Below are 12726 nucleotides of genomic sequence, written 5' to 3' on the forward strand. Positions count from 1 at the left end.
TTTAAATTTAAACTGTGATTGGTCAGGTGTTCCAGTTCAGCTGGTTGTTCAGTCTTACCTCTTGTCTCCACTGTTTCTTGTATAATCTTTTTTTTTTTTTAAAGTCTTTCAAAAGGGTTAAAAACAAACGCTAGACTTCAACAACCTCTGTTCCTCACCTGGATGCTGCTAATAATCAGATAAACACAGATAATGTCACTTAAAAAAAATATGTAATTGTTTCAGTTTTCAGTGCAAATTTGGTTTAAAAACAATAAAAACAAACATGAATCTACCTTTAAAAATGAGACCCAGACAATAAAGTCATCTCCACCGTCCGTTTTAACAAGAAGCCATCACCAACCTAACCTTTGCCAATATTGTGTAAGTTGTTATATTGCATCCTGGCTGCAAGGTAGAGACCACATTTGACAATCCAGGGGGAGAGAGGGAGGAGAGGGTGAGAGGGAGGAGAGGAGGAGGAGGTGGGGATGGGGAGCTGCTGTATTGTAGTGCCTGCGGGCAATGCTCCCAGTCAATATATATCTCCACACTCGCTCCTGCGCTCCTATTTGAGCGGGACGCGCTGCCCTCTCTGTGCCGCTGCAGAGGAGTGACAGCCAGCCTCACCGGGACGCTCTCTAGGTACGGATGAATACATTTCTCCTCCACTTTCAAGTAGCTCGTGGTGTGCAAGCAGGTTAGTTTGTTAAGTGTTATTTTATAAAGGAACTTAAGGAGAGGCCTGATGTACATTGTGCTTTTATTTAATTTGTCTTTTATTTTTGTAGTTTTTTAAAAATAAAATGAAAAGTTTTCAATTTTAATTTTAATGCAATGATTGTTAATTTGTAAGACTGAATGTGGTCAGAAAATGTTCTAAAATATTTTTTTTTTATTGCCATATATATACTTTTAAAGTTAAAGTTATACACTGTACTGCCACTAATTTTACACATGTGATATAGCATTATAAAATGTGATTTTAATGCATTTCTTGTAACCCAAGTAACCCCTAAACCTTAACCCTAAAAGCTTTTATTAATCTATCAGCTGCAGCATCATGTGATGTTTGTCTGTCAAATTTAAATGCCAGTAAATAATGTGTCAATTCATACATACAATACATTTATTTTGTTTGTATAAAAATGTTTTTTGGTTGCAATATCAAATTGAGTTAAAAGGACAGTTGTTATTATGTTGAAAATGAAACAGAGATTAAGATGACTAATGACAATAAATTTGTAATCTTTCTTCTTTTCCAGATAACCAACTCATCATCCTGACAACCATCTTATAGGTAAAGTATGAATTTATAAAACACTTTCAGTTCCAGTCGTTGTGTGCATTTACTTACTGTACAAACAGCCCGTCCCATAGGCTGTCAGTGGTGTGGTTGCTGTTGCATGTAACTTGTCAAAGCTTTTAGTGTGGTGAACCTCCTTAATTGGAACAATAGATGTTCAAGCGGTTAGGCTTGTTTGATCATCACCCCTAAAAGCTTAAAACAAGACCGCAGGGTTTGGATATGGGGCAGCGGGGGGCCAAAGTGCACAGTCAGTGGAGAGGCGAGTGGATAGCAGTGGCCAGAAGAGGAAAAAAAAACTACTGTAAAAATGATTTTTATTGATTGGATCGTAGCAGCAGCTGTTAGGTTCCATTATGAGCTCAAAGCTCAGGTCAGAGCCCCGGGGCGGACAAGAGAGCCAATCAAATGGTCAGCCGCAAAACGGGCCAATTCTTAGGGTCCAATTGGGAGAGCAGTCGGCAACAGCCTGCCATCCTGTGTTAGACTCACTGTGTCTTTCATCATCACTCTCCGCGCTGTGGGTTTTATAGATGAGGTTGTCTGCTGTCTCTCAATATAACCGGCCATCCATCACCTGTGTTTTGCTTCGCTGGCCTTTACATCAAAAACTCTGTCATGAGCCGTCTGTGTAAGACAGAAAAAGATTGGTTGGTGAAGTTTATCTTTACTTCAGCCTCGGACGCTGAACATCACACAGACTTTCATCTTTGAATGACCCTGGGGGGGAAAAAAAGACAAAATAAAAAGCCTCAAAGCAGAGTGTTTTAAATTGAGGAGCACACTCCTCCTCACATCTTCTTCTTTCACCGCAGGGTTCACCCAACGGCCTGGCTTAAAGTAGAAAAAGATCACAAAGTTTCTGTAATTTAACAGATGAAAAAAAACATTTATTGTAGGGTATTTAATTTATTTTAGGGGGATTAGAGAAGAGAGATGTATTAATTAAACTAAAGCCAATGGATGATGAGGAGGGATAGAAATATAAAAAAAACATAAGAGAGAGAAACATCGGACAGTGTGTAAATTGATCTCTTTAAATCTCTGAATTGCGGCTGTTTGCTACACATTTATAGATGAAGAAAGACATAATAAAATCATGTTAAAAATAATAAATTAATCAAAATGTCCGTCATTAGATTAATTGGTGCTGAGAGGTTTTTGCCCTCTCTTATAAAATACATCAAGTATCAAATTAATCACGATAATTAAAGCCTTTTAAATTCCTTTTTGTATACAATACATCTTATAATTAAAAGATAACCTGTCAAAATACATGCTATTATTGCTTATTGAGTATTATAATATGACCCAGCTCTAAATGCAGAAGTAGTAAGACGAGACAGAGTTCAGGAGAGCAGTTGAACTTATGCATCATGTCCTGACCCAGATCCCAGTCCTGGCACTAATGACGCCCTATAGGCATGACGCCAGGCTCTCATTAGGAACCAGGCCTCAAACCCCCAACTCCTCTCTCCTCCATACCTGCAACCCTCAGCCTGGCCGCGCTGCGCCTGTAGCCGGCCTCCGAGGGTCCGGCCCTAAGCGCGAGCAAGCAGGCCTGTTAGTGTTGCGAGGGCCCCCCCCTTGCACAGGTGCAGAGTCCCCTGTGACGACCCCCGTTTGCCCCCCAGCCCTGGACCCTGCTAGCGCCCGGTGCTGCACTGGAACTAATGAGTAGTGGCAGGTACAGTGAGAACAGAGCAGCGTGGGCCTCCCTGCAGTTAGGTTAGTGGCAACCCTCGGCTTAGGCAGACAACAAATGGGCTCTCTTAATACACATATGTGCATAATGATATATAGCACCCTTCAGTGCACACAGAACTTTATATTTAGAGGTCTTACAGAGCTGCATTTCTGCACGCTGTCTACTTTCAGAACAAATAAAGTGGAATTGAAAAATATAAGTAAAAAATATAAAATCTGTAAATTGTTGTTTCTCATCTGTTTTAAAAAAACGTTATTCTTACAAAACTGTCTTGTGTGTTCACAGGTTCAAGAAATGCTCTTTTTCAGAACCAAACTGAGGAAAAACCAATGAAATGAACCCTGGCACAAAAGATATACAATCTAAGAATTTGAATCTTGAATTATCATCATTTTAATCACACAATCTTTATAAATATCAAGAATCAATCATGTCCAAGGACGACGCTTGTAAAGTGTCGTCTGCCAGCAAACACAAGGAGCGCAAGCCGAAGAAGCCTCACTATATTCCCCGGCCGTGGGGCAAACCCTACAACTACAAGTGCTTCCAGTGCCCCTTCACCTGCATGGAGAAGTCCCACCTGTACAACCACATGAAGTACAGCCTGTGCAAGAACTCCCTTTCTCTGCTCATAGAGTCCGACTGGCCGTATAAAAAGGGCAACCTCCTGCACCCGGAACAGTTACGACCCTTTCAGCAGGCGCACGGCCATCAAGTTACCGGGAAAGACGGACTGGAGCAGGTGACGCGGACGGAGGAGGGACAAAGGCACCGAAGGGCCGTGGAGGAGGATGGTGAGGAGAGGGAAAGCCAAGGACCGGAAGATGAAGAAGAGGGAGGACGAGGAGAGGGGCTGGAGGTCACGAAAGAGAGCTCCAGAGACCGCAACAGAGGAGACCCTGCAGAGTGCGTTACCAGGAAAATCAAACAGCCAGAGTCAGAGCTTCTGATGGCTGACATGCTCTCCCTGGAAGATCAGCTTCTACGAGCACGCTCAGTAGAGGTAGAGGCCCAGCTGAAACACTACAAGCTGTCCAAGACGTATCTGACAGCTCCTAGTCTGCTGTCGGAGCAGTGGCGGCTGTTGGCGTCCGGCCACACTAAGGCCAAAGCTGAGGGTGCTCAGCCCCGAGTGAGCAGTTCAATCCCATGTTACCCTCCTCCGCCAAACCTGGTGGATTACCAGGATCCGACCGGACTCAACCTGTCAGTGCTCGGGGTGGGCTACCCCATCAGCCCCAGCCTCTTCTCCTACATGAACTCAGCTATTCCCACCGCTACCACGGGTATCTCCGCCCAGACCCACGCGCAGCTCGCCCAGCTTCCCTTCCTGGCGTCGGCCGCTCAGCTGATGCACCCGGCCTCCAGCGCCCACACAGACAGAGCTCTCCTCCCCCCGCGCCTCTACTACCCGTTCCTGTGCGAGCACACGTTCAGAGCGGCCTCCAGTCACAGCGAAGCCAGCAAAGCGCTCAAGACGTCCACAAACAGTCTGGAGGTGAATCCCCTGTCCGGCTTCCAGCCTAAAGTCAATCTGTGGAAAGTGCCTGCTTTGCGGCCGGGGACCGCCACCGTTTCCCCTGCTGGCTGGGCGTCACCTCAGAGAGACTCTCCAGAACAGGGCTACAGGTTGGGAGATAAACTGCAGGCTACCGCCAAGGAAGGCAAAGCAACCTGGGGCCTCAAGAGGACGGGGGCTCCGCTGGGGAACCACGAGGCACCTGTGGAGAAGAAGCCGGCCGTGGGTGGTTTCGCTTTGGACCTTCTGAAGAATATTCAGACTGCATCAACTCTTAATATGGCAGCGGACAAACTTCTCTTCCATGGAAGGTAAAGATTTCCATAAAATGTCAAGTTATTGTTTTTCCATCATGTGTCATTTTGTTATACTGTAGTATCACATATGATATATTTACAAGTAAAAAGCCCTAAATTTCTCCCATCCTCAGTTTACAGGATGCTCAGCTTCCGACCCGGCCCACTGACCTGTGGTACAATGACCCTCTCACCAGTCCCAACAGTGAAACATCCTCTCTTTCCACCTGTGGGGGTCCTAACAGCCAGGACCCGACTGCTGCCCGGACAATGGGGGAGGGAGCTTCAGAGTCAGTGGCTGCTCTCCTCAGTGACCTCTCCAAGGCCTTACAGGAGTACCAGGAGGCCGAACGCAAAATCTCCCACCTGGAGAAGGAGGACCTTCCCGCCCAGCGCCACCTCTGGGAACACCTGGGCAAAATCCGCAGCGAGCTCTCCCACATCCACCAGGCGCTGGAGCGGACGGCTCGCCAGAGCGACGGGCCTCTCGACCTGTCAGTCAAGAGGGACTCGACGGATTTGGTCGGTGACCGCGGCGCGAGAGAGGACGGCAGCCTTAAAGGCAACGCGACGGAGACGGAGGAGGAGGACGAGGAGCTGGAGGAGAAAAGGGAGGAAGAAGAGAACGAGAGGAAGGCGATGAAGGCTTCGTTGGAGAGCCGTAAGCAGTCGTTGGACATGCTGATCAAGATGAGTCAGGCGTCGGTGGTGAACACAGAGGTTTTATCTCCAGGCGGTCTCGGCATGAGGCCCAGTTCTGCTGAGGCCTTGTGGCCGAGCAGAACCACCAAGTGCGAGGCGGACTCCAGCGTGCTGCTCTGCCCAGACGGCCGCTCAGTGGTGTTCACCGACATCCCCTCCTCTGCCAAAACCCCAAAGAGACCCCCGTCCATACAGCGACTAGAAGCCCAGTGTCCTCCGAGCCCTTTGACAGCTACTGACAATTAAACTATTCTTCTGACTGTAATATAACCGACTCCGTACAGTTGTTCCGATGCAGTTGTCTTCATTAATACTGGCATGCCTTTGATTTTCACTGGCTGGAAGAGGACTCTCACTCTTAACTTTCAACTTCACAAAAACCTCAAACATGTTGCACCTTATAAGACAAACAGGGAATGAATGACAATATTTGAAAAAAAAAAAAAAAAGGTCTTACAAATGCACTACGGACATTGATTGTTACAATAAGATTCTCCTACAAATTATTTAAAAATGTAACATAAGCACTTAACAATAAACTCCATCAGGATCATTTGAATAATTAAGTCCATTAAAAAAATCATATTGAGAGACAATCCTTTGAATGGATTTGTAAATATTGTAATTACAATAAATGTAAGTAAAATGTTTAAAAGGGTAAAAATGGTTTTATAGGGATGATGTCATGTTGGACTGCATCATTTCACTTGATGACAATAAATTGTATTATACACACTGTATTTCTTTGAATAAACTGAGTAAAAAAACATAGTTTCCTTCTTTTTTATGCAAGTGGAATAATAAAAGGGGAAATGGGAACGGAGTGTAAAGTCAAAAACTTGTATATTATTTGAACATTTGAACTGTTCAGTCTCGATGGTAAAGACCATGAGGCGAAATGCCATCACTATCATTTAAAGTCTAAATAAGAGACAAACAGACTCATAGTGGCAGCACCACCTGACTCTCCTCTATCTGCCCTGACACAGTGCTAAAGGTGAAGCAGCTCCTTAAGCTAAATCGCCACCAGCGGGTTCACCTGTGCCTCTGTGCTCGTGGATCGAGGGGCCTCCCTGCAAAGGTCAGGGCCCCCGGGGCCGAGCATCACGTAGACTAAACGTAGGACTACCTGTCGCCTCCAAGGACGGGCACCAAGCGCTGGGTTGCCCCACGTCCGCCGGCCCCTTCACCACCCTCACACTCACACACACACACACGGTGGCAAAGGTCAGCTGCCACGACCAGAAGAGCCCACAGTGGATGTTCACACTGGAGAGGTCAAAATGCCAGTCTGATCTTTTTTTTTTTTTTCAATTAACATTTGATATTGGCTGAATGTGTTGGGTTATTACAAAAATCATATTTGTAATTTAACTCAATACATTCTTTAAAAACAAAAAAAAGCTGTTATTCGTATACAGTGTTAAGACATGTTAAAAGCATCAGATGAAAACATCAGACCACCACAGCAAATATTTGTTTATTTACAAAAAGAAAAAAAAACTCCTGACCTTGTGCATTCATGTTTTCTCACAAAAAAATACATTTTTCATTGCTTGATTTTCTCACTAAAGTAGAGCTTTAAAATGATTTGATTTTTGGCAGTATTCATGTAGAGTTTTACAGTAGTTGTGTGTAAAGCCAACAACCAAACAGTTTAGTATCACTAACAGACTCTCCCTAAAAAAAGAATCTAAATGTTGACATAATGTCTGACTCGTTTTAAGGTTTCTGCTAAATGCCAATTTAGATGTTTTAGACATGAAAGTAAGTATTGCACTATCTCTGTTGTAGCTTCACTAAAATCAGGATCCAAGTCGGTAGCTCCCTCATGTGGACAAATGATTTAAAGCCACATTTTCTCAGTCATCAGAGCCGTAAACAACATCCTTCCTCAAAAAGCTTATGATTTAAGTAGACATGCAGAGATAACTGAGTTAAAGGAAGTGCAGTTGCGGATGTTAAAGCAGCATAAGAGGAGCATTAAAGGGTATGTTGTAATATTTTATAATTGTAAAGGTTGGAACATGCTTTAAAAATATTCAAATTTAGACAAAATCAAAGTTAATTTACATATTTAGAGTAATATTTAAAGTAAAAGAAGAAAATTTATATTTTATATTTAGCTCTGTAAAAGTTGCCAACATTTTACTTGATCAAAATAACAATGGTTACAAAGCGAGGTCAGATTTCCTTTGTAGTCTGACTGACAACTCTGGCTCCTCATATTGCTAATATACGATTGATGCAGTATTTATGTAGTGTTATTTAAAATTTAGTCATGTAGTTTAATTGAACCATGCTTAAAATTAATAGAAATGGATTTTTTTCATTTAAAAAAATGACTCAAAACACAATCCAAAAACTTGCAATTACACAAAAAACTGTGATTTAATTAAGGAATTGTAATTGATTACTTCCACTCATAGTCATGTCTACTTGTATCTCCATGCTGTATTCATTAAAGAGTGCATTATGTTTTACAGTTTTACAATTATCACCTGAATCTGCAACTAACTTTTCTGCAATTTTGCGCTGTTGGTTCACTCTCACCGCTCTCGTAGCGTAGTATTAGGCCACCGGCAGCACATGTTTGCTGACAGAAGGCCCCAAAAAATCAGCTATTATAGGTTTAAATGCTTTATCTCTTCAAGAAAATGTCAGTGTGGCTACCTTGTGAGATTATACTTTAACTTCCCCATGATGCATTTGCTTATCTATCTCAACATATTTTTAGATTTCTTTGGTCTGACCTCTGCGGTCTGTGCTGTCAAGTAACGATGGCGCAATCGGTCCTGTTCCTGCTTCTGCTCAACACCTCGGCCTGCTGCGGTTTTGGCTTTAAAGGCTGCACTCGGAACTTCCCCATGACGGACGTCATGTGGTGCTTCAACCAGAACATCGCTAACCTCTCTGAAGTCGTTAGCATGATCCCAGATAACATAACAACGCTCAACCTGTCCAAGAACAAGATCAGAGTCATCCCACCTGGATCATTCAGTCAGGTGCCTGGACTCAAACGCCTGGACCTGAGCCAGAACCAGCTGGTCTCTCTTAAAGGAGGAGAATTCAGAGGCCTGGGTGTCCTGGATTGTCTCAACCTCACCTGCAACAACATCTCACACATCCACCCCAGTGCCTTTGATGGGCTCACCAGGCTACAAACCCTGCTTCTGACCCACAACATACTTGCGACAATCACTCCGATTATCTTTGACTTCCTCCCAGCGATTCAAGAACTCGATCTGTCCCTGAACATGCTCAAGGCCTTCAGTTGTGGGGACTCTGGTGGATCCTCCACTCTTCGGCGGCTCGATCTTTTTGCAAACAACATCCAGAGGATGTTTAATGTGAGCGGTTTCCCTGCCCTTGAGTTCATCAGGCTGTCCAACAACTCAAAACTGGAGCTGCAGGCTGATGTTTTTGCCTCCAACCCCCGGCTGACGAGTCTGCTTTGTCAGGGAGTTAAAGCAGAAGTGCTGGTGGGACTCTTGGCGGAGACAAAGAAGAATCTCTCTCGGGTGGCATTTTCTCTGTTTGTGGAGAAATCTCCATTGACTATCTGCGGATTGCTAAAAGGAATGGACCGGCTTGAGAAAGTAGAGGTACGTGCACTTGTTGCTTATGCAAAATCCATGTTATTTTTAATGTGTTTAAAGGAACAGTGTGTAACAGTTTGGGCGATCTATTAGCAGAAGCTGGAACTAAGAATTATTGTGTTTTCGTTGGCTTAGAATGAGCCCTTCAAATCTACCACTGGCTCTGGAGAGAGCCTTTCGCATTTCTACATTCCCTGAAGGCCAACGTAGTTCTCCAACAGCTTGTGAAACTGCGGTAATGTGAGCCACAGAGTGCAAAACGTGGTACCGCCAAGTCAGACTTACGTTGCTCCTAAAGTAGTGTTATTATGGTAAGGATGGCCTCTGAGCGAGGGAATGGCATTACCACGGTTTTGCACTCTGCGGCTCACGTTACCGCAGTCTTGGAAAGAGAGGAGTGAGCGGAGGGGTACTCAGTTGGTTGCAATCTGCAACCACACCACTAGATGCCGCCAAATCTTACACACTGTCCCTTTTAAAAGAAATATTATGTACATTTATTTTGATACAGGTTGACTTGAAAGGATCCAGGTTACCTCCGACTAACTCGAGCCTGCTGGACTGCGACACTCCACCTGTGGTTGTTATTATGGATGCAAAACTTGGGAATGTCGCCCAGTTGTCGCTGGGGAGGGGCAATACGAGCAGACTCTATCTCATCAACTGTGGGTTGAAGCAGATATCTCATACCACATTTGACGGTTACCGAGGACTGAAAGTGCTGCAGCTGAATCAAAATAAGCTCGACATTCAGCCGGACGCGTTCAAAGGCCTGACCCACCTCGAGTTTATAAGCTTCGACAGGAGCAAAATACGTGACATTGACCCCAACTGGTTCATCCCTCTGAAGAAGCTGACTCGCCTGTCTCTCCTGAAAAATGAAATCACAGAGTTGACATCAAAGGTATTCAGCGCCCTTACTCGACTCGAGCAGCTCTACCTGCAGTTCAACCTGCTGAAATACATCAGCAAGAAGCCCTTCAGTAAGCTGCGGAGGCTAAAGAAGCTCAACCTCAGCTTAAACATCATTGATTTCATCGAAGACGGCACCTTCCAAGACCTGACAAGGCTCACGTATGGACTATTCTCTGCCTCATCTTTCCTCAATTTTCCACACTGTCCATTCATTTAACACATCCATCTGTCCATTAGGTACCTGGACTTGAGTGGGAATCGGATCAAGAGGCTGACACCATACATTCTGTCTGGCCTGACCAATTTGAGGCAGTTTGTTCTGTACAACAACCGCCTTCATTTTAGATCCTATGAATCTCCTTTCATCAACCTTACTTCTCTGGAGGTATGACATTTTTAGAGTAAGTTGTTAAGAAGAGTGATGCACTGTATTTATAAATCTGTTTATCTTTTTATCTGTCTATCTTCTATGTCCAATTTGGAGTATCTGGAGATGAACTACCAGGGGCCCGGAGGTGAAGGCATTGGTGTCATTGGACCGCGTTTCTTCCAAGGTCAACGTCAACTTACCTCAGTCGCCATCGGGCACAGCATCCAGGTGGACTTCCATGCCGACGCCTTCGTTCCTCTGGTCAAATTGAAATTCCTGTACATAGCTGGAGTGCTTATGAAAACGACCAACCTGAGCGCAGTGTTCTCCCCTCTGAAAAGTCTGAAGAAGCTGACTCTTTACAGGGCGGACATTGACGCTCTGCCTGCTAACCTGATGCCTCCAGATAATACACTGGAGGTTCTCAAAGTCCAGTCAAACCATCTGCACACTGTGGACAAAGCGATGCTGGACGCTCTGCCAAGGTAGAGGAGCTACACTGAAATGTCTAGCAAGCAGCTCTTAAAGGAATAGTTTAACATTTTGTGAAATACCCTTATTTTGCTTTGTTGCCAAGAGTTAGATGAGAAGACACATTTTGATTTTCATATCCTACTTGTCAAATAAACGGACACATCTGCATCCAAAAAATAGTATGACAGCCACTCAAAAACAGACATACAGTAAGGGGTTTAGCCATACATATGAATGAGCAGCATATTGGACTTTAGGTACTGCTTCTGTGTCCACTTTACCTCTACGTAATCCTTGGTGTATATTTGTGTTTCCAGATTGCGTGTTTTGGACATTACAGAAAACCCACTTACCTGTACCTGTGATAACGCCTGGTTCAAGTCCTGGGCCATCCACGACACTCATACACAGGTAATAGAAGCTGCAGAAACTGTGATAAGTATTAATGTATGTTATAAAGTAACTAGCTGTCTTAAATTCCCTCCAGGTGTCCTACCTGTACAGCCTGTATTGTGACAACGACAGGAGATCTCCCTACCTGTGGCAGTTTGACGATAAGGCCTGCTCCTACGAACAGGTTTCCTTCACTCTCTTCGTCGCCTTCTCTGTGGTGGACGTGTTGTTTGTATGCGTGTGTCTGGTCTGGCACACACAGGGCCCCACTCTGCGCTACCTGCTGCTCCTCCTCAGGGCTAAACTACGTGGACGAAGGGGGGCAGCAGGAGCCAAATTCCAGTACGACGCGTTCGTCTCCTACAGCTCTAAGGACGAGGCCTGGGTGATGGAACAGCTGGTGCCCAATCTAGAGAGGCCTGCTGCCGGTGCACCGAGACTCAGGCTGTGCCTCCACCACAGAGACTTTCGCCCCGGCGCTGCTGTTCTGGAGAACATCGAGGCCGCCATTTACGGCTCTCGCCACACCATCTGCGTGGTGACACGTCACTTCCTGCGAAGCGAGTGGTGCTCCTTGGAGTTTCAGCTGGCCAGTCTGAGGCTTCTCTGCGATGGCAGTGATGTCCTGCTGCTGGTGTTCCTGGAGGACATACCTGACCTCTGTCTGTCTCCCTACACACGATTACGCAAGATCGTACGCAAGAAGACCTACCTGATGTGGCCTGAACCACAGGAGCAGGACGCTTTCTGGGTCAGACTGATCGATGCTTTAAAGGACAATGAGGAGGAGGAGGAGGAGGAGGAGGGAGGAAGAGGTGGAGAACAAGACTTGGCACGGCTAATTGGCTAGACCAAATGTTAACTATGTCAACATACCCCACAATTATCTTTTCGCTGCCTGTGAATTGTATCGTGCATTGTTTCTGTAACGTTTTAATTTGCAGGCTCTTAATAACTTGGCAAAGTTAAGAAATTACGAAATAATAACCAAGTAGAATCAATTTAGTTGGAAATTATAGTACAGGAATTGATAATGACAAGAATAAGCTATTGGTAGGGCTGAAAGTAATGATTATTTTCGATTGATTGATTTCGACGATTTCATTATCGACAAATCTGCCAATTATTTTCTAGATTAATCATTTGGTCTATAAAATGTCCATCCCAGTTTCTCAAAGTCCAGGGTGATGTCTTTAAATGTCTTGTTTTGTCAGTCCAAAACCCAAAGATATTCAGTTTAATATGGTTTAAAACAGAAAAGCAGCAAATCTCCATATTTGAGAGGCTGAAAACAGCATTTTTGCATGAAAAATTACTTTAAAGATTAATCAATTATCAAAATAGTTGGCGGTTATTTGTCTGGACTGATCGTTGCTCCAATAGTATAGCAGTAGTAGTAGTATAGTATGCCATACAAATGGGATTTAGTATGCCATAAATGTCATTGTATAGTATATCATAAAAA

The 12726-nt window shown here is 44.4% G+C and overlaps 2 protein-coding genes across 2 annotated transcripts; both read left to right on the forward strand.

The window, feature by feature from the left end:
- The first annotated feature begins 539 nt into the window (after positions 1 to 539).
- Positions 540 to 6523, forward strand: prr35 (proline rich 35). Its single transcript, XM_037754335.1, has 4 exons — positions 540 to 624; positions 1245 to 1279; positions 3279 to 4823; positions 4943 to 6523. Exons 3-4 carry the CDS (start codon positions 3424 to 3426, stop codon positions 5754 to 5756), a joined length of 2214 nt encoding a protein of 737 aa, XP_037610263.1. The 5' UTR covers positions 540 to 624; positions 1245 to 1279; positions 3279 to 3423; the 3' UTR covers positions 5757 to 6523.
- A 1730-nt stretch (positions 6524 to 8253) lies between these two features.
- Positions 8254 to 12465, forward strand: LOC119479875 (toll-like receptor 13). Its single transcript, XM_037755850.1, has 6 exons — positions 8254 to 9115; positions 9621 to 10183; positions 10262 to 10409; positions 10509 to 10879; positions 11186 to 11279; positions 11356 to 12465. The coding sequence occupies exons 1-6, from the start codon at positions 8291 to 8293 to the stop codon at positions 12109 to 12111; spliced, it is 2757 nt and encodes a 918-aa protein (XP_037611778.1). The 5' UTR covers positions 8254 to 8290; the 3' UTR covers positions 12112 to 12465.
- The last annotated feature ends 261 nt before the right edge of the window (positions 12466 to 12726 follow it).

Source organism: Sebastes umbrosus, chromosome 20 (assembly GCF_015220745.1).
Source record: "Sebastes umbrosus isolate fSebUmb1 chromosome 20, fSebUmb1.pri, whole genome shotgun sequence".
Lineage (NCBI taxonomy): Eukaryota > Metazoa > Chordata > Actinopteri > Perciformes > Sebastidae > Sebastes > Sebastes umbrosus.

Bases quoted from the DNA above. Each gene is read 5' to 3' on its own strand.
- prr35 (XM_037754335.1), top strand. From the start codon at position 3,424: ATGTCCAAGGACGACGCTTGTAAAGTGTCGTCTGCCAGCAAACACAAG. The intron at 4,824-4,942 runs GTAAAGATTTCC...TCCCATCCTCAG, and splicing joins AAACTTCTCTTCCATGGAAG to TTTACAGGATGCTCAGCTTC.
- LOC119479875 (XM_037755850.1), top strand. From the start codon at position 8,291: ATGGCGCAATCGGTCCTGTTCCTGCTTCTGCTCAACACCTCGGCCTGC. The intron at 10,184-10,261 runs GTATGGACTATT...TCTGTCCATTAG, and splicing joins CAAGACCTGACAAGGCTCAC to GTACCTGGACTTGAGTGGGA. The intron at 10,880-11,185 runs GTAGAGGAGCTA...TTGTGTTTCCAG, and splicing joins ATGCTGGACGCTCTGCCAAG to ATTGCGTGTTTTGGACATTA.